The sequence below is a fragment of the Hemitrygon akajei genome, chromosome 3 (assembly GCF_048418815.1).
Source record: "Hemitrygon akajei chromosome 3, sHemAka1.3, whole genome shotgun sequence".
NCBI lineage: Eukaryota > Metazoa > Chordata > Chondrichthyes > Myliobatiformes > Dasyatidae > Hemitrygon > Hemitrygon akajei.
In genome coordinates, this window is record NC_133126.1 from 19,205,742 (window position 1) to 19,227,784 (window position 22,043).

The 22,043-nt window shown below is 40.9% G+C and overlaps 1 protein-coding gene across 5 annotated transcripts in view; it reads right to left on the bottom strand.

The window, feature by feature from the left end:
* The window catches only part of lin52 (lin-52 DREAM MuvB core complex component), an 81,907-nt gene extending 59,925 nt beyond the window's left edge, over window positions 1-21,982 (bottom strand). For 2 of the 5 annotated variants that reach the window (XM_073039266.1, XM_073039265.1), the window contains exons 1-5: window positions 21,814-21,980; window positions 16,356-16,430; window positions 11,722-11,759; window positions 10,271-10,337; window positions 8,352-8,435 (exon numbers count right to left, since the gene is read on the bottom strand). In XM_073039266.1, coding sequence (XP_072895367.1) covers window positions 8,352-8,435; window positions 10,271-10,337; window positions 11,722-11,759; window positions 16,356-16,430; window positions 21,814-21,832 — 283 coding nt within the window. In that variant the 5' untranslated portion in view covers window positions 21,833-21,980. Of the gene's footprint in view, window positions 1-126; window positions 612-8,351; window positions 8,436-10,270; window positions 10,338-11,721; window positions 11,760-16,355; window positions 16,431-21,813 lie in introns of those variants that run through there. The other 3 variants (XM_073039267.1, XM_073039264.1, XM_073039268.1) reach the window with 3 other exon arrangements.
* Window positions 21,983-22,043: the final 61 nt, after the last annotated feature.

Consider the following 22,043-nt stretch of genomic DNA (forward strand, 5'->3'; position numbering starts at 1 on the left):
TTGAATATTCATGAAACTCTAAAATCATGCAGCAATAAAAATTTGTTAAATCAACTTCCAGCCATTCCATAAATATTATTGTAATTGTGTTCCAAACATTATTCCTTCAGTGTGAATGCTATCAGACATCAACATCGAAGGCCTTTTCCAGTCATCATTATTGCTTTTAAAAATAGAATCAAAACAATTTCAATGTTATTGTAATTTTGCTTTCATTTGACAGTTGCAAACCCTGCAAGCATTGTTCTGACAATTTAGGAAATCCACAAAACAGCTCAATTAAATTAGTGTCTTGTAATCATTCCCAGGGATCCATTATATTCTGTATTATTATAACCTCATGTGGATCATTATACTGTACATATTGTTCACAACGATGACAATACAACAGCTTCAATCAATCTTCAAGCAGTTGCCAGTGTCTATTTTATAACATTACATATCCTTCTTTCCTATTGCCGTTCAAGATTTTTTAGTTTATATAGTTCATATACCGTTGCAGAGGAGGTGTGTAAATTTCTAGGGCAGAATTAGTTTATAATTCTCCATTTTTTAACCAAAAGAAATATCCAAACTGATTGCTTTTCCTATACCTTTCATATCTCCCAAATCTGCAAAAAAAAACATACTGTTAAGGTTGCTCCAAATAAATTCTCTATAGCTAATATTCTACAACACTCAGCTTTAGATTTGTGGATATGACACAAATCCAGCCATCTATCCAGGAGGTAGAAGATGCCAGCGGTCCAGAGGTATGATTCCAGGAACCACCGAAAGTCAAGAAATTATTACATATAGACAAGTTCCCTTAAGACCAATCTTGTTCTGATGAGTAGTAGCACAATTTTTACTCAACTGAGGCAAAGTATGTTTGATAAGCAGGTCTTCATGCGTGGCGCAAAGTTCATGCTCTACCAAGCAATACCGATCCCCATCTTTCTGTACTTTAGTGTCATGATCTATTTACAACAGGCTCCTTAAAGCACTGGAGAGAGACTACCAAAAATGTCACAAATTAAATTCATTGTCATTATCCTCTGTCAAGCCAATACCTTCAGCATTAAAAGGCTCAAATTACCCTCAGCCCGATCCAATGGGTAGTGTCTGGTTTGAGACATTCATCCTTTGCATGTCTCAAACCACACACTCCACACTAATCCCCGTTAATGCCTTCTTTAATAATATTGAAGCCCTGGTTTTTGGTGACAAAAATGAAGGATGAGTAACCAGGAGGGCTCGGAAAACCTCAGGTCACTTCAACAGGAAAATGTGCAATCCAAGTGAAAGAGGTGCAGCACCTCCCGACTCCAAAAGCACCAGCTATGCTACAGAAATTGCCCAAGAAGGATAAGACAACAAGAACACTGTCTCAACCACAGTTCATATTCTAACCCAACTGTTATAATTCTTGAACATGGAAGTTATATTTTGCTGCTACTATAGCTTTTTGGATATTATTTCAAGGTCTATATACTTCGACTATATGCACTACATCTAACAGGCTTCAAAGAGCAGGCCTTAATGTTTATATTTTTCCTCACATCATAACTAAGCATAGATCACAAAGCTATTTGTATTCACAATGACCATCTCAATGTATGCCATATCATGATTAAGCCAGTGAAGGTGGATGATGGGAACTCTCCAATCATCACTATAGGTCTCTCCAGGTTACTATACAGAGCCTATGCCAAAATATGCATTTGGAAGACCAATGAGATGGATTTTCTAGCTGTTACAAGGCTGCTGGCATCTTCTACCTCCTGGATAGATGGCTGGATTTATTAACTATAAACTGCTGGGTTATCAACTGTTCATGAGAGAATTCACTTAAAAGAGAAATTAGGAGGGCTATTATAGGGCATGAGGTTGCTCTGGCAAGCAAGATGAAAGAATTCAAATAATTTCTTTAACTATAGTAAGAGCAAATGAATAACGAGAGACAAAATTAGTCCTCTTGAAGATCAGTGTGGTTACCTATGCATGGAGCTGAAACAAATAGGGGAGATTTTAAATGATTTTTTTTGCATCCATATTTATTCAGGATACAGAGACTACAGAATGGAGGCAAAAGAGTAGTGAGGTCATTGACTGTATCCAAATTACTGAACAGGTGACGTTTGCTGTCTTGAGATGAATTATGTGCATAAATCACCAGCAACACACATAAAAGGTTGGAGGAACTCAGCAGGCCAAGCAGTATCCATAATAAAAAGTACAGTCGATGTTTCGGGCTGAGACCCTTTGGCAGGACGAGAAAAATAAAGATGAGGAGGAGTAGATTTAAAAGGAGGGAGAGGGGAGAAAGAAACATAAGGTGATAGGTGAAACCGAGAGGGGCAGGGATAAAGTAAAGAACTAGGAAGATGATTAGTGATAGGGATGCAGGGCTGGAGAAGCGGGTGCCTGACATCAGAGAACAAGAGGCGACACTTCACCTCTGAGTCTGTGGGGTCATCTACTGTGTCCAGTGCTCTTGATGTGGCCTCCCGTATATCAGTGAGACACTTCGTAGATTGAGAGACCGTTTCTCCAAGCACCTACACTCCGTCCGCCAGAAGAAGCGCGATCTCCCGGTGGCCACCCATTTTAATGCCACTTCCCATTCCAATACGTCAATCCACAGCCTCCTCTACTGTCTCGATGAGACCACACTCAGGATGGAGGAACAACACTTTATATTCCATCTGGGTAGCCTCCAACCTGATAGCATGAACATCGATTTCTCAAACTTCCGGTAATGGCAACCTCCCCCACCCATCTCCTTCATCGGTCTCAATCCCCTTTTCCCTCTCTTACCTTAACTCCTTGCCTATCCATCACCTCACTCCAGTGCTCCTCCCTTTTCTTTCTTCCATGGCCTTCTGTTCTCTCTTGTCGGACTCCCCCTTCTCCAACCCTGTATCTCTTCCTCCAATCAACTTCCTAGCTCTTTATTCATGCCTCCTCGTCCCAGTTTCACCTGTCACCTTGTGTTTCTCTCTCCCCTCTCCCAGCTTTTAAATCTACACATCTTTTTCTCTTCAGTCCTGCTGAAGGGTCTCAACCCAAAACATTGACTGTACTTCCCCCCCCCCCCATTGTTATTGCCTGGCCTGCTGAGTTCCTCCAGCATTTTTTGTGTATTGCTTGGATTTTCAGCATCTACAGATTTTCTCTTGATTGTGCATAATTCACCAGGGCTTGTTGAGGTGTCCTCTCACATTTTGCATGAAATTGAGGGGTGGGGGTGCTGTAGCAGACAGCAAGAAAGGCCATCACAGCTTGCAAAGAGATCTGGACCAACTGGGAATACGGGCTGAAAAATAGCACATGAAATTTAATGTAGACAAGTGTGAGATGTTGCACTTTGGGAAGGCAAACAAGAGTAAGACTTACGCAGTGAATGTTAGAGCTCTGAGGCATGCAGCAGAAAAGGTCTTCAAGGGACCTGGCATAGATCTTTAAAGATGTCCTTAGTCACAGGTGAGATACTGGAAGACTAGAGGATAGTTAGAACATAAGAGATAGGAGCAGGAGTAGGCCAATCGGCCCCTCAAGCCTGCTCCGCCATTCAACAAGATCATGGCTGATCCAATCTTAACTCTAGTTTTCACCGAATCCCACAAGGCAACAGTGCCAACCAACAGGGCACCATGCCGTCCATTTTATTTTATTATTCATCCCGCCCAAACCCATGTGATCACCTGGGGAAAAAAAACCGAGTTGCCAATAGAGGAGAAAAAATCTGGAAAATTCCTCTCCGACCCATCCAGGCTATCGAAAACTGGTCCAGGAGATCACATGGCTGATCTAAACCTAGCCTCATGTCCACTTACCTGCTCGCTCGCCGTATCCCCTAATGCCATTTTTATCCAGGAAAATGTCTATCTCCGTTTTGAATTTATTGAGTGTAGTAGCTTCCACAGCTCTCTGGGGCAGTAAATTCCACAGCCCCACTACCCTCTGAGTGAAGAAATTTCTCCGCATCTCAGTCCTGGAACGGCATCCCCTTATTTTAAGATTATGCCCCCTAGTCCTAGTTTCACCCATCATTGGGAACATTCTCCCCACATCCACCCGATCAAGCCCCTTCACAATCTTATATGTTTCAATAAGATCGCCTCTCATTCTTTGGAACTCCAATGAGTAGAGTCCCAATCTACTCAACCTCTCATCATACATCAACCCACCCATCCCCGGAATTAACCTAGTGAACCTTCTCTGCACTGCCTTTCTTAAATATGGATACCAGAACTGCACGCAGTACTCCAGGTGTGGTATCACCAATACCCGGTACAACTGCAGTAAGACCTCCCTGTTCTTTTACTCCATCCCCCTAGCAATAAAAGCCAGCATTCCATTGACCTTCTTGACCACCTGCTGCACTTGCATACTAACTTTTTGTGTTTCCTGCACCAGGACCCCCAGATCCCTTTGCACAGAAGCACTTTCCAGTTTCTCTCCATTTAGATAATAACTTGCTCTATTATTTTTCCTGCCAAAGAGCAAGACCTCACACTTGTCAGTATTATATTTCATCTGCCAAATGTCTGCCCAATCATTCAGTCTATCTATGTCCCCCTGCAGGGTTTCAATGTCCTCCGCACTCATTACACTCCCTCCCATCTTTGTGTCATCAGCAAACATTGATACGTTGCACTTAGTCCCTTTCTCCAAATCATTAATATAGATTGTAAAGAGTTGGGGTCCCAACACCGACCCCTGCGGAACACCACTAGTCACCAACTGCCAGTCTGAGAATAAACCATTTATCCCAACTCTCTGTTTTCTGTTAGAAAGCCAATCCTCCACCCATGCCAGAATATTATCCCCAATCCCATGATTTTTTACTTTAAGTAATAATCTTTGGTGTGGCACCTTGTCAAATGCCTTTTGGAAGTCCAAATACACCACATCCACTGGTTCCCCTTTATCTACCCTATATGTTATGTCCTCAAAGAACTCCAACAAATTTGTCAAACATGACTTCCCTTTTGTAAAGCCATGCTGACTTTGTCCTATTAAGCTATGTTTATCCAAATGCCCTGTTACTGTTTCCTTAATTATCGATTCCAACATTTTGCCAACCACAGATGTTAGGTTAACTGGCCTATAATTCCCAGCCTTCTGTCTATTGCCCTTTTTAAATAAAGGAGTTACATTAGCATTTTTCCAATCTGCCGGGACCATTGCCGAGTCCAGCGAGTTTTGAAAAATTATCACTAATGCATCCACAATCCCGACCGCCACTTCCCTTAAGACCCTAGGATGCAAGCCATCCGGTCCAGGGGATTTATCCACCTTCAGTCCCATTAATTTATCAAGTACCATTTCCTTGGTGATTTGAATCGTAGTTAGCTTCTCTCCCCCTAGAGCCCCGTTTATCCAGTGTTGGGATATTTTGAGTGTCCTCTACTGTAAAAACTGATACAAAATATTTGTTCAATGTTTCCACCATCTCCATGCCCCCTACCATTAATTTCCCGGTCTCATCTTCTAGGGGACCAACATTTACCTTAGCCACCCTTTTTCTTTTTATGTAACTGTAAAAACTCTTACTATCTGCTTTTATGTTTTTCGCCAATTTACTTTCATAATCTATCTTCCCCTTCTTAATCAATCTTTTTGTTATTTGCTGCTGATCTTTAAAAGCTTCTCGATCTTCAATCTTCCCACTAGATTTAGCTACCTTATATAACTTTCTTTTTAGTCATATACTTTGCTTTATTTCTTTACTTAGCCACGGATAACTATTTTTTCTTTTACACCCTTTTTTCTTCAGTGGAATATATTTTTCTTGATAGTTGTAAAATAACTCCTTAAATATACACCACTGATCAAGTACCGATCTACCCTTTAATCTATTTTCCCAATCCATCTTAAGCAATTCCGCTCTCATACCATCATAGTCTCCTTTATTTAAGCTCAGTACGCTTGTTTGAGATCCAACCCTCATCCTCTAATTGAATATGGAATTCGACCATGTTATGGTCACTCATTCCAAGGGGATCCTTTACCAGGACATTTTTTATTAGTCCTGTCTCATCTCATTACACAGGACCAGATCTAAGACTGCTTGCCCCCTTGTCGGCTCAGTAACGTATTGTTCAAGGAACCCATCCCGAATACACTCAATAAACTCTTCTTCAAGGCTGCCGTGTCCGACTTGATTAGTCCAGTCAATATGAAAGTTAAAATCCCCCATAATTATAGCTGTTCCCTTATTACAAGCCCCAACTATTTCCTGATTTATGCTCCGACCAACTGAGTTACAGCTGTTTGGAGGCCTATAGACTACTCCCACCACTGCTTTTTTCCCTTTACTATTTCTTATTTCTACCCAAATTGTTTCATTATCCTGATCCTTTGAGCCAATATCATTTCGCTTTATTGCAGTGATTTCTTGCTTTATTAACATAGCCACCCCACCTCCTTTTCCTTCTTGCCTGTCTCTCCTAATTGTCGAATACCCTTGTATGTTTAATTCCCAGTCCTGGTCACCCTGCAGCCATGTTTCCGTAATTGCCACAATATCATAACCGTATGTAATTATTTGTACCGTCAACTCATCAGTTTTATTCCTAATACTACATGCATTCAAATAAAGGACTTTCAAATATGTTTGACACTTATTTCCTACCTTTTCCTTTTGTACAACTTTACGCTTATCTCCGTACATTCTTTCTCCTCCTGACACACTGTCTTTTTATTCCTCCACTTTTACCTACATCCATTACCTTTTTAATTATTTGCTCTCAGTTAATGTTGTTCTGTTATTTTAAAAAAAGGCTCTAAACGTAAGCCAAGAAATTATAGGCCAACAAAATTATACACTCAACGACCTGGCCTCCACAGCTGCCTGTGGTAATAAATTTCACAAATTCACCACACTCTGGCTAAATAAATTTCTCTGCATCTGTTTTAAATGGACGCCCCTCTATCTTGACACTATGCCCTCAAGTCCTAAGCTCACCCACCATGGGAAACATCCTTTCCACATCTACCCTATCAAGACCTTTCAACATACAAAAAGTTTCAATGAGATCCCCCCTCAGCCTTCTAAATTCTAGCGAGTACAGACCCAGAGCCATCAAACGTTCCTTATATGATAGCCCTTTCAATCCCAGAATCATCCTTGTGAACCTCCTCTGAATCCTCTCCAATGCCAGTATATTTTTTTCCTAGATGAGGAGCCCAAAACTGTTCACAATACTCAAGGTGAGGCCTCACCAGTGCCTTATAAAGCCTCAGCATCACATCCCTGCTCTTGTATTCTAGACCTCTTGAAATGAAGGCCAAAATTGCATTTGCCTTCTTTGCCACAAACTCAACCTGTAAATTAACCTTCTGGGAGTCTTACACAAGGACTCCCAAGTCCCTCTGCAAATCTAATGTTTGAACTTTCTCCCCATTTAGATAATAGTTGCACTATTGTTCCATTTACCAAAATGCATTATCATACATTTCCCAACGCTGTATTCCATCTGCCACTTTTTTGCCCATTCTTCCAATTTGTCTAAGTCCTACTGCAATTGCATTGCTTCCTCAGCATTACCTACACCTCCACCTATCTTCATAACATCTGCAAACTTGGCCACAAAGTCAAATCATTGACAAACAATGTGAAAAGTAGTGGTCCCATCACTGATCTCCAAGGAACACCAGTAGTCACTGGAATGTGGGAGAATGAAGGGTGATGCTACAAGAGATACACAAAATTGAGAGCTATAGTGAATTTTTGCAGGTTTTTACTCCTCAGGTTGGGCAAGACTAGAGCTAGATGTCTAGGTGAAAGGTGAAAAACTTAAGGAAAATCTGAGAGGGAGCTTCTTCATTCAGGGGACATATGGAATGAGCTACCAGAAGTGGCAGATGCAAGTTTGATGGTAACATCCAAGAGAAGCTTGGATAACACATGAATGAGAACGATATGGAGTGGTATGGTCCAGATGCAACCATGATGGAACTCAGTAAAAGATCAGATTGCCATGGACTAGATGGGATGAGTGGCCTGTTCCAGAGCACAATGACTAAGAGTGGAACATGCAGCAACCTATACATTGTTTTACACTACATTGGATTAATTGTCTTTAACTGTCTTTACTCTAAAATGGAAGAAAAACTGCTCTCAACTCCTCAGCTCAAAACTGTAAAAATATAACAAACAGATTAGGTTTAATAACCAAAGAAGATGCTGCTACCATCAATAATGGCTTAGGGCAGCAACAGCAAGTAATCTGTAATTGATCACTTATTTTTAAGTCTCCGATCAAATTTCTTAGTGGCCAGAAACTAGTGAATAAATTGTTAAATAACATTGCAGTATTACAATAACATGTAAAACTCAGAACAAAAAATCAGATACCTACATTCATCTAGTCCAAGCTGATATGCAAGATTCTGGAGCCCTCGTACTTTCTCCATTAAGTTTGCAGTTGTAAGACTTCCCAACTCTGTGATAGAAACCACAATTCATTAAGATACCATATCTCGATCATGACAAGATGTTACAATTAAATTTGTTCAATATGCTAAGACCAAGTCCACAACTTAATGTGACAATTTTATTTTAAACACAAGTGATTCTGTAGATGCTGGAAATCCAGAGTAGCACACACAAAATGCTAGAGGAGCTCAGCGGGTCAGGCAGCATAAAATTTCAACTATTTGGGTCAAGACCTGTCATCAAGACTCACTTTAAAACTATTTCAATTTCTGGACAATCTCCAAACCTAGAACCATTATAGAGGGGGAAAGAGTAATTTCAGATTAAAACCCTGCATCAGTGCATCATGAGCTGTGCTTATCACAATATTAAAAAAAAACAAAATATTTCAGTGAAATCCTATTCAAAATTAAAATTCTCCACAGGAGTCCCCAATGCACGACAGTCCGAAGGATTTCACAGTGGATGAACAGTTAATAGTAAGAAAACACATATTAAAGGAAAGGTTTGGAAAATTCAGGAGTCTGAAACTGCTGCATTCCAGGATTTTCATCTGCGAGCACAGGAAAATTAAGACCAGATCCTCTATTACCATAACAGCCCATGAACATTGCATTCATTTTTAAAAGGACCTTTCTGCTCTTTTCACTTGGAAATTTTGGTTGCTACTTCTTTCAACTGATCTCCCACTTACAAACAGAAACTATATAAACGCCTCCTTGAAAACCACATCACTAAGGGAAAAGAGCACTTGCCAAAAAATATTAAATTAAAAGAAAAAAATAAATAGGCATGTACCCTAGAAATTAGGAACGGTATAATCACAAAATGTTAAGCCAACATATAAGGAAGTAATAATTTTGTACATGAAGACACTTACCAGGGATATTTAAATCAACAAAATGTTTTGGCAATTATGATTGGATAAAGGGTGGTAAGGTGCATTGTCGGTCATTAAAATTTGGTCATCTTGGAAGACAGGATTTAGGAAATAATTCAACTTACAAAGGGCAATTAAAATTTGGGACTTATCTTTACAGCTGCAGCAAATTCCAAAATCAGAATCAGGTTTATTATCACTGACATATGTCATGAAATTTGCTGTTTTGCAGCAACATTACAGTACAAACATAAAAAATATAAATTACAATAAGAAATGTATATAAAATATTAAATAAGTAGTGCAATGAGGGAGCAAAAAAAAGAGAAAAATAGCGAGGTAGTGTTCATTGTCCATTCAGAAATCTGATGGTATAGAGGAAGAAGCTGTTCCTAAAACATTGTGTGTCCTTAGGCTTCTCTGCCTCCTCTCTGATGGTAATAATGAGAAAAGAGACAGTAGTTAATGTAGATAGCAGTTTTATGTTAAACTTTAACTTCAAATCTACGTGACAAATTTTTGTTAATCAAATGTGTGAAGACGTATGAAATACGAAATGTACAAAGATTAATGTAAGAAGCTAATATATTAAGGGACAACGATTCCTCTAAATGGTAGAGCCCACGTGGGATTAAGTAATTATATTTTCTTTTTTATGTCATGAACAAAACCCACTAACAACCTATAATATGTTCCTTTCTGCACTTTGTTTCCTAATCTTGTATTCCTTCTACACTTTCCACACACCTTGTGATTACTTAAGATTTTTTGTCTTAACTTCATTGATAGCCTGCCTTATAAAATATGTTGGAATTTTATGAAGTTGTGAAAGGTGTTATACAAATGCACATTCCATTTCACTTATACTCCGAACTTTGAGTCCATGCATTAATGTGTTCTGGCTCAGTACTATTCTAGATTATTTGAAAATAATTACTGCACAATTTGAACAGAACAAATACCTTTCAGCATGTCAATATCATCTTTCTCAAGTTCTGCCATCCATTTGGGTGGAGAGCTGGTAATGGGCTACAACAACAAAAAAGTGCAAGTTAGCCTTCATTTGGATCTTACAATTCAAACTTTACTTCATGTTACGTTTTACTTTTGATTTGGGGAAAAGAAGTGGCACATTAAATTTTTAATGTATTTTCACCTTAGATTCAGAATTACAAAATACGGAAATAGACCCACATGACTAAAATGTCTCACTTGCCTGTGTTTGGCCGATATCCCTCGAATACAAAGTTTAAAGCATGCATACATTATACAACTTTGTGATTCGTCTCCTTACAGGCAGCCACAAAAGAAACCCAAAAGAACGCAATACAAAGAAAAAGACAGTCAAACATCCAGTGCGCAGAGAGGGAAAAAAAACATAGATCATGCAAACAGCATTCAAAACTGAAGTTCATGAAAGAACTTCATCCACAGACTCTCAGTTCAGTGCAGAGCTAAGCAAACATGACAGAGCAGTGAGCTGAACCAGCCCGTTTCTCACTCAGGCCCTGACACCCTGACCTTTTCATCATATTCATATTATCTGTCCAAGAGATTTTTTTTATATATAAACATTATGATTGTACTTACCTCTACCATTGCCTCTGGCAGTACATTCCATATGCCCACTACCCTCTGCATGGAGAAAACTTGTCCCTCTAATCCCTTTTAAATCTTTCCCCGCTCATCTTAAATCAATGGGCTCTAGCCTTGGACTTACCTATCCTGGTTTAAAAAAAAGATGCAAACCTTCTACCTCTCAATTTTATAACACACCCTTTAGCCTCCTTTACTCTAGGGAAAACCGTCCCAATTTATCTAATCTCTCCTTATGATTCAAGTTCTCCAGTCCAAACAACTTTGCTGTGAATATTTTCTTCACTTGCTTCAGTTTATTATCTCTTTCCTACAGCATAAAGATCTCTGGGATTGAAGCTCCTATTCACCCATCGTAAAAAAATGCATTAGCATGGGTTGTTAAGGTTCAAGAGGAGAGGAGCCAATCTAAAACTATATCATGAAGAAAAACAAATATGGAAGCTGTATATCATTTACAATGAAGGCTCAAATATACATACATGACAAAGGGAAATACATTTTATTTTCCCAATATTAAGCTTTATTTAAAGCATTTGTTTCTAACAATATTATATACTCAAATTGGAGCTGGTACTTTGGAATTTATCAAGACAGATTGTGGAATAGGATCTTAAATATTATACTATTTATCCACAGTTAAGGAGGCAAAGTTCCTCATGTAAATAAATTTAAGAAAGCAGTGCAGTCTGCTTTTACAGGGATTCTAGCTTCACATGTAATTATTTACTAAGAATCTTCCAATTTGTATAACACAATGTATCAGCAATACTAACACTATATTCATCAGAACATCAATTTGCACAAAGACACTTACACTTTTGAAAGATGCAGCAAATTCTGCTACCCCTGGCACTGAAAGAAATAATGAGATAATAAGATTAGAATAAAATGAGATAAGCTTTATTTGCCTCACGTACAGCAGAACATTGAAACATACAGTAAAATCTGTTGCTTACGTCAAATGACCAACAAATCCAAGGATATGCTTAGGGCAGACTTCAAGTGTCACCATATTATAATGTTGCACAACATCTAAAAGAAGTGAATTTAAAACGTGTATGGGGTATTAAAAGCAGCAACATTAAATGATCCCAAAAAAAACCCTGAATCCAGCACCAAAATTCTGAGTGTGCCGGATTACCCCCCCCCCCAACATACTTCAAATAAAATAATGTCTGCATATTTTAATCTTAGTGCATGGCACTTATAAGTCATTGAGTAATTTGTACTATTAAGAATATCACTTGCTGTAGAATATATTTATTCCCAATTCCATGGTGATTATGAAGAATGCGACTGCCCTGTACAATTCAATCCTCTTTTATTGAATACAAGGTTTCCAAACTGCGCTGTGCGTACAATTAGGGGCATTAAATTCATCCCTGATATACTCACCTCTTCCTCTCCCTCTCCAAGTGGTCATTGAGTACAGGACAGTGGTGGCAGCCTCTTACTTCAAGCTCAGTGGTGGCAGAGGTAGAATCCCTAGAGATTCATCAATCTAAACAGCTGTTCCATACACTACTGCCCAATGCCCACTTTAGTCTTCACAAAACATGCCTGACGCATTGTTCTGAAGGCCTCTTTGGGCTTCTAAGGACATCTCTCTTAGGAGTTACAGAGCTATATAGCAAGGAAAAGAGGCCCTTCAGTCCTAATCATCAACATTAACCAAATTGGCGAATTAAGCTAGTCCCATTTAGTCCAAACACGAGGAAATCTGCAGATGCTGGAAATTCAAACAACACACACAAAATGCTGGTGGAACACAGCAGGCCAGGCAGCATCTATAAGGAGAAGCACTGTCGACGTTTCGGGCCGAGACACTTCGTCAGGACTAACTGAAGGGAAAGATACCAAGAGATTTGAAAGTGGTGGGGGGAGGGGGAAATGCGAAATGATAGGAGAAGACCGGAGGGGGCGGGATGAAGCTAAGAGCTGGAAAGGTGATTGGCGAAAGTGTTACAGAGCTGGAGAAGGGAAAGGATCATGGGACGGGAGGCCTCGGGAGAAAGAAAGGGGGAGGGGGGTGCACCAGAGGGAGATGGAGAACAGGCAGAGTGATGGGCAAAGAGTGAGAGAAAAAAAACAAACAACTAAATATGTCAGGGATGGGGTAAGAAGGGGAGGAGGGGCATTAACGGAAGTTAGAGAAGTCAATGTTCATGCCATCAGGTTGGAGGCTACCCAGCCGGTATACAAGGTGTTGTTCCTCCAACCTGAGTGTGGCTGCATCTTGATAGTAGAGGAGGTCATGGATAGACATATCAAAATGGGAATGGGACGTGGAATTAAAATGTGTGGCCACTGGGAGATCCTGCTTTCTCTGGCGGACCGAGCGTAGGTGTTCAGCGAAACGGTTTCTCAGTCTGCGTCGGGTCTCACCAATATATAAAAGACCACACCGGAAGCACCAGACGCAGTATACCACACCAACCGACTCACAGGTGAAGTGTCGCCTCACCTAGAAGGAATGTCTGGGGCCCTGAAGGGTGGTGAGGGAGGAAGTGTAAGGGCAGGTGTAGCACTTGTTCTGCTTACAAGGATAAGTGCCAGGAGGGAGATCAGTGGGAAGGGATGGGGGGGGACAAGTGGACAAGGGAGTCGCGTAGGGAGCGATTCCTGCAGAAAGCAGAGGGGGGGGGGGGGGAGGGAAAGATGTGCTTGGTAGTGGGATCCTGTTGGAGGTGGCGGAAGTTACGGAGAATTATATGTTGGACCTGGAAGCTGGTGGGGTGGTAGGTGAGGACAAGGGGAACCCTATCCCGAGTGGGGTGGCGGGTGGATGGGGTGAGGGCAGATGTGCGGGAAATGGGAGAGATGCGTTTGAGAGCAGAGTCGATGGTGGAAGAAGGGAAGCCCCTTTATTTAAAAAGGGAAGACATCTCCTTCGTCCTGGAATGAAAAGCCTCATCCTGAGAGCAGATGCGGTGGAGACGGAGGAATTATGAGAAGGGGATAGCATTTTTGCAAGACAGGGTGAGAAGAGGAATAGTCCAGGTAGCTGTTAGAGTCTGTAGGCCTATAGTGTATATATATATATATATAGCAGACTGGGAGACCGTTTCGCTGAACACCTACACTCAGTCTGCCAGAGAAAGCAGGATCTCCCAGTGGCCACACATTTTAATTCCACGTCCCATTCCCATTCTGATATGCCTATCCATGGCCTCCTCTACTATCAAGATGAAGCCACACTCAGGTTGGAGGAACAACACCTTGCATACCGGCTGGGTAGCCTCCAACCTGATGGCATGAACATTGACTTCTCTAACTTCCGTTAATGCCCCTCCTCCCCTTCTTACCCCATCCCTGACATATTTAGTTGTTCGTTTTTTTCTCTCTCTCTGCCCATCACTCTGCCTGTTCTCCATCTCCCTCTGGTGCTCCCCCTCCCCCTTTCTTTCTCCCGAGGCCTCCCGTCCCATGATCCTTTCCCTTCTCCAGCTCTGTATCACTTTCGCCAATCACCTTTCCAGCTCTTAGCTTCATCCCACCCCCTTCGGTCTTCTCCTATCATTTCATATTTCTCCCTCTCCCCACTACTTTCAAATCTCTTAGTATCTTTCCCTTCAGTTAGTCCTGACAAAGGGTCTTGGCCCGAAACGTCGACAGTGCTTCTCTTTATAGATGCTGCCTGGCCTGCTGTGTTCCACCAGCATTTTGTGTGTCCCATTTAGTCCATATTACTTTAACTGTTCCTACCCCACACACCTGTCCAAAGCACTATAAAATGTCATTGTACCATCTCTACTACTTCCTCTGGCAGCTTGTTTCAATGTGCACCAAATTCTGAAAAAAATTCTCATAAGATATCTTTCAAATCTTTTTTCTCACTTCAAACATATGTCCTCTAGCCTTGGATTCCACTACCCTGGGAAAAAGACTGGTTATTCATGTTATCTGTGCCCATCATGATTTTAAAGAGTGTTTTTATGTGTCACATACAGTGAAGAGGATGTTCTGTGGACAGCTCACAAGTGTCACCATGATTCTGGAGCAACATAGTATGTCCACAACATACTGACCCTACCCTGTACATGTTTGTAATACAGAAGGAAACCCATGCAGTCACAGGGAGAACATACAGACTCCTTACAGACATCAGCAGGAATTGACCCCGAATGCTGGCACTATTACAGATCCATGCTAACTGCTACACTACCATGCTGCCCTTAAATAAACCTTTCCAAAGTCAAGGCCGTCAGCTTCCTATACTCCAGGGAAAAAGTTCCTTGTTTATCCACTCTCCTTGTATCTCAAACCCACCATTACCGGCAACATCCTTGTCAGGACTGACTGTTGGTTTCATAGTTCCAGCTGCTGCCACTCCTTAAAAGCTCAAAGTAAATTTTATTATCAAAGTACATCGTATACAACCCTGAGACTCTTTTGTCTTGTAGGCATACTCAACAATCTATGTGCTGCAAATACAAAAGGAAGAAACAATAATAATAAACAAACAATAAATATCAAGAACATGAGATGAAGAGTACTTGAACGCGAGTCTATTGGTTGTGAGAACATTTCAATAATGGGGCAGGTAGAGTTATCTCCTTTGGTTCAAGAGCTGATAGTTGAGGGGTATATCTGTTTCTGAACCTCATGGTGCAAATCCTGAGGCTTCTGTACCTTCTACCTGATGGCAGCAATGAGAAGAGAGCATGCCCTGGTTGCTGGAGGTCACTGATGATGGATGCTGCTTTGCTGAGAAAGTATTTCTGTAGATAGACTCAGCGGCTGGGAGGGCTCCATGTGTGATGCACTGGGCCATATCCACTACTTTTTGTGGGATTTTCCTTACAAAGGCATTGGTGCTTCCATACCAGGCTGTGATGCAGCCAGTCAACATACTCTTCATTACACATCCATAGAACTTTTCCCAAAGTTTTAGATGGTATGCCAAATCTCCACAAACTCCTAAGGAAGTAGACGTGCTGCTGTGCTTTCTTCGTATTTGCTCTTATGTGCTGCCAGAACAGGTCCTCCAAAATAATAACACTTTGGGATTTAAAGTTGCTGACCCTCTCCATCACTGATCCTCCAGTGAGAACTGGGTCACAGACTTCTGTTTCCTTCTCCTGAAGTCTATAATCAGCTCTTTGGTCTTGCTGACATTGAGTGAGAGGTTGTTGGTGTGACACTGCTCAGTCAATTATGGTATATGCTGATCTGTTATACAGCAGTCAAATCTTGTAGACAGCAAATCTGCTTCAGGATCCTCTGAGATATACCATTGAATTGTTGTGAGCCTTCCTTAGTCTTCAATCTTCCCTAGACATTAAATTATGTGGCATGAATTCCCACAGTTATTCCATGTGGGGGACATTCATAGTCCACTGCAGGTACTATTACCTTCTACATTTAGATGTCAATACGAGACAACCTTTTTAACACAACTATTGGATCTGTTTGATACCTATTTGAATCATTGCAATAGTGTCTTACTTTGTTCCGGCCATAAATCTGGTGAAGCTCGGTCCAGTTTCTCAAAACTCAGCAACGACTGCTCCAAGTCTGTACCTGATGGCATAGAAGCAGAAATAACTATTTAGACCTTGATGGGCCAATGCCATTAAATTTCTAAACAGTAGTGGAATAACATATTTTGCATAATTAATTTGTCCTGGAGAAATTAAATGAAGAGTTAATGTATTCAAAATGTTACGTCTAGCATATGGCACCACTAACAAGAAAAAAATCTGCAGATGCTGGAAATACAAGCAACACATACAAAATGCTGGAGGAACTCAGCAGGCCAGGCAGCATCAGTTCTGCCCAAGGGTTTTGGCCTGAAATGTCGAATGTACTTTTTTCCATAGATGTTGCCTAGCCTGCTGAGTTCCTCCAGAATTTTGTGTATGTTATATGGGACCAATGATCCCTTCAAATTTGATATCAGAGGATCACTATTAAATTTATGTGAGACGCATTGGTGGCAGCACCACCAAAGGCAGTGAGTTCTTTTCTCCGTGTGTGGGGTTTTTCTTATTTTTTAAACCATACAAGAGAGATAGGGTCTAGCAGAGCGGCCATCGTCAGAATGGGAACTAGAGTCAGAGTAGGAACTTAAAGGCTTTGACTCAAGAAATCAAGGCGAAAGAAGCAGATAAGGGTAGGTTTTTCCTTTCATTATTGCTGATTTGGTCTCAGTACAGTGCAGGCAGGATGGCAGATATGGCAGTAGAATGCTCCTCCTGTAGGATGTGGGAATTCATGGAACCTGATGGTCTCCCTGATGACTATACCTGTGGGAAGTGCAGCCAACTCCAGCTCCTGAAAGACCATATTAGGAAGTTGGAGATGGAGTTGGATGAACTAAGGATCATCCAGGAAGCAGAGCAATTGATAGATACGACTTTTGAGCAGGTGGTTACACCCAGAGTGCAGAATTCAGGGAGTACATTGGTGAACACTGAGAAAGTTAAAGGGAGAAAGAAGTCAGTGCAGGGTCCCCATGTGGCCATTCCCCTCAACAAAAGGGATACATTCCCCTTTGGATACTGAAGATGGGGATGACCTATCTGGGCAAGGCAGCAGCAGCCAACCCAATAGCACTGTGGATGGCTCTGAGCTTCAGAAGGGTAGGGTAAAGTCAGGCAGAGCAACAGTCATAGGGGACAGATGAGATTCTGCGGCAGCAAAAGAGACACCAGGATAGCGTGTTGCCTCTCGGGTGCTAGGGTCAGGATGTCTCTGAGCTGCTGCGGAATATTCTTGAAGGGGAAACAGAGCAGCCAGAGGTCATGGTACATACTGGTACCAATGACATAGATAGGAGAGGGGTAGAGGTCCTGTGTAGTAAGTTTAGGGAGTTAGGAAGCAGGCTGATGAGCAGGACCTCCAAAGTGGTCATCTCTGGATTACTCCTGGTGCAACTAGCTAGGGAAGGTCAGAACAGGAAGATTGCGCAGACGAATGAGTGGTTGAGGAAATGATGCAGGTGGCAGGGTTTCATGTTTTTGGATCATTGGAACCTTTTCTGGGAAGGGGTGACCAGTACAAGTGGGATGTGTTGCACCTGAACTGGGGGGAGGGGGGAATAAATATACTAGGAGGGAGTTTGCTAATGCTGTTGAGGAGGATTTAAACTAGATTTGTAGGGGAGCAGGAACCAAAATGAAGACGCATTTGGCACAGAGGTAGAGACAGCTTGTAGGTAGGTTATGAGAAAGGACAGGCAGTTGTTAGAGCAAAGACGTACTCAGCCAGATGGTTTGTTGGTGTCTATTCTAATGCAAGGAGCATCATAAACAAGGCGGATGAACCTAGAGTGTGGATCAATACATGGAACTATGGTGTCGTGGCCATTACAAAGATTTGGATGTCTCATGGGCAGGGGTTGTCAGAGGTTACAGCGCAGAACATCGATAGGATGCAAAATTGAGCTGAGAAGTGGTCAACACAACATTGTGTTATCAAAGGGCCTGTAACATGCTGTAGATTTCTATAATAAACCTCAACTTGAGTTCTACAGCAAATTGCAAATACTTTTGCTGTTTTATGGCTATGCTTGCAGCAAAAGAATACAGTACCACGGTTGAAGCAAGAAAATAAAAAGCAGAAATTATCCCTATGTAAACATCCATTAACTGTAATAAATTACATAAGTATTACCATGAAAGATTTAAATAGGTTACTAGGAAATTAACTATGATGATAAGCAATTACTTTTTTAAATATTGAAGATTTTGAATAATAAAGATTTTGACAGGCAGGTTTCATAAATTTAGCCCCACCCATGCAGTAAACTATTGGCTACAACTACATAACTGACAAGCAATTTAAGTAGTTACATGGACTTTGATCAAACTAGCTTATATACCGCCAGTTGGTAAATGAAATTATAGAAGAAAATATTCAAGTTTGTAAGAACAGAAGAAGAGAAACTTGGAAATATTCAGATCAATGGCACTTATTTGGCACTTGAGGAGAAAGGACAGAACTAATATTGATCTTTCATCTCTCTGCCCCAATGTTCACCGAATTTTACCAGAATTTTGTATTTCTAATTTAACAATTCTAGCATCCACACTTGTTTCCCCCAACTTGGAACAAAAGTCAATTGTCCCTGTGTCTTTTTCACTATTTTGTGGTTATATCACATCTTAGCTGTATGATTAATTGGATTAATCCATTTTCATGGGCTTTTTCTGGGGAGAATTCAGAATTCTACTGCCCTTTGTGAACTTAATGTATACCAGATTTCATGGCATTTGTTAAACAGATCAGTATATGCAGATGCAATTCAGTATTCACTTCAAAGGATGAGCATTGTGTCTTTATTTTGTTCTAATAAACAATTCCAGGCCACAGACAACACCTTCTTGGAGAAGAGGCTGTAATTATACAAGTCAACAATTTTTTTAACCTACTGCAAGGAACATTAGCATTGTAGTTAAGTTCGTTAACTGGTACTCAGAAATCTGAACCATTGAGAGGGAGATAGGAGTGCAGAATTCAGTGTAACATGTTTGCCATTTATATGAATGATTTGGATGCAAATGTACATGCTTACACAAAAATAGAAAGTATCATAGACAGTGAAGGTGGTTATGAAAGATTATAGAGGGATCTTGATTAGTTAGGAGAGTGGACCGTGGAATGGCAAATGGCATTCAATTCAGATAAATTTAAGATATTGCACTTCAGGAAGTCAAACCAGGTTAAGACTTTCACAGTGAACAAAAGAACCTTGGGGAGTGTTGTGGAACAGAGGGACGTAATATTACAGTATATAGTTCCTTGAAAGTGCTGTCACACATAGTCAAGGTAGTGAAGAAGGCCTTTGGCATGCTGTCCTTCATCATTCAGGGTATAGAGAATCTCTCTAAGTTTGGACTTTACATTGGGGGGGGTCATTGCTTTGCTGCTGCTTATGCGTGGGAGCGGGATTTGGGGGGCTTTGGGGTTCTAACACTTAATTGTCATTCATTCTTTGGGGCACACCTCTGTTTTCGTGGATGTTTGTAAAGAAAAAGAATTTCAATATGTATACTGTATACATTTCTCTGACATTAAATGTACCTATTGAAACCTACTGAGTTACATAATATGTTGGTGAGGCCACATCCATTAAAGCAAAGACATCTTCAAGCTAATAAGACTAAAGATTTACGTGAATGTAAACAGGACTCATGGGCCTCCATTATAGAGGTTGTCAGGCTAGGACTTTAGCCTGTGAAGTGTAGGAGGCTGACGAGTGATCCTTTAGAAGTGCAAGACATCTAGATAGTGCAAATGTACACAGCTATTTTCCCCCAGGGAAAAAAAAAATCAAAAACATAGGTTTAAGGCAGAAGAGAGAGATTTAAAAGAGATCAAAGGGGGCAAATTGTCGACACAGTGTGTTCTAAAGAGTTGCCAGAGAAATTATTGAGACAGATACAACAAAAATATTTAAAAGAGTTTTTGATCAGTAGATGAATTGGAAAGGTTTAGAGCAGAGGTTTCCAACCTTTTTTGAAGCCGTGGAGCCTTACTATTAAACAAGGGGTCCATGGACCTGAGGTTGGGAGCCCCTGGTTTAGAGAGATATGGGCAAAATGGAACCAGCTGGGCATCTTGGTTGGCATGGACAAGTTGGTTGCATTATTTTGTAACACAGCTGTCGGGAAATTAAAATTCAAAAGCCAAAGTAAAATATGGTTGATTCTTCAATGATGTCTTCACAATTCAGGAGCAAGAGGGGTTGGACAGAATAGGCAATAAGTTGTGTCTTGACCAATGAAGTTTCCAGTGAAAGATAAAATGGGCGAAATATGTTGGCGACCAAATTCAGGTGATGTATATTAAATGCTGAAGTCCATTATCAATAACAATTAATAAGCAATGTACTTGTAACAAAATCAAAAGAATACAAGATTGTGAAGCTAATAATCAAACATTACAATACCAGAGAGCACAATCGATTTTTGTTATCAAATGAATAAGGCAATCAAAACCTGACGGTTGAGCAGAAAATAGCCGCACGCAAAATCAAAGTAATGCCATCAGGTTGGAGATTATCCAAAAAGAATATGTGGTGTGGCTCCTCCACCAGAGAGTGGTCTTGTCATAGCACAAGATGAAGCCATGGACCAATATGTCAAAATGGGAATGGGAATCTAAATTCCTTGTTGATTCCTAGTGTGTGTTGCTTTAGATTTCCAGCATCTACAGAATTTCTTGTGTTTATGGATACCGAAAGGCTTAGATAGAGTGAACAAGGAGTGGCTTTCCATTAGCAGGACAGTCCAGGATCTGAAAGCATAGCCTCAGAATAAAGGGACTTTAAAACTGAGAAGAGGAGGAATTTCGTCAGACAGAGGTGAGGAATCTGTGGAATTCGTTGTCATAGAGGATTGTGGAGGGTTTTGCCCACATCACTGGGTGTACTTGGGCGGAGATTGACAGCTTCATGGTTGATTGGGGGCTCAAGAGTTACAGGGAGAAGGATGGATAATTGGTTTGAAAAAGAAATTGATTGAATGGCAGAGCAGACTCGATGAGTCGAATGGTTTAACTGGACCTGCGTCAACTGGACAAGGCACCCGTCTATTCCCAATAACAACCTTAACTTGTAATTACAACTCTGCCCGGTAATAACTCACTCTGGGCGAAGTAAATTTATTACCCACACTAACGGCTGTAAGTTTTGATCCACTTTTCAATCACCATTCCCACTGGCAAAGCAGTACCTATGTTGACAGCTTCTAGTCAATGCTGACGTGGGGGGGGGGGTTGTGGAGACCAACGAAAAGAAAAATAATAACTTTTTTTAAGAGACAGAAGGAATCTGTGTCTCTTTCATCTCACTTCCCCTCAGAAACGCACGAAGAGCGGCCTCCAGGGCACGGTACGGACCAACACACTGCCGACTCTCACACGCACTTTCTCTCAGTCTCAAAAGCAAATTAGAATTTACCCGCACTCGGCGACGCCATCTTCTCAGCACCGTCACCTGACCTACACGTCAGCGAATGTGGAAAAAGCTCGCCATCCTATTATTACTTACAGTCGATAAAATAAGTTCTAATCTCAAAGCAGAAATACGCAGCCGTAGACTATGCTAAATAACGCTTAAATGAACTCGCTGAATGCGCGAGGGGCGGTTTTTTAAGATGGATTTTGATGGACCTCGGAATGGACCAATGA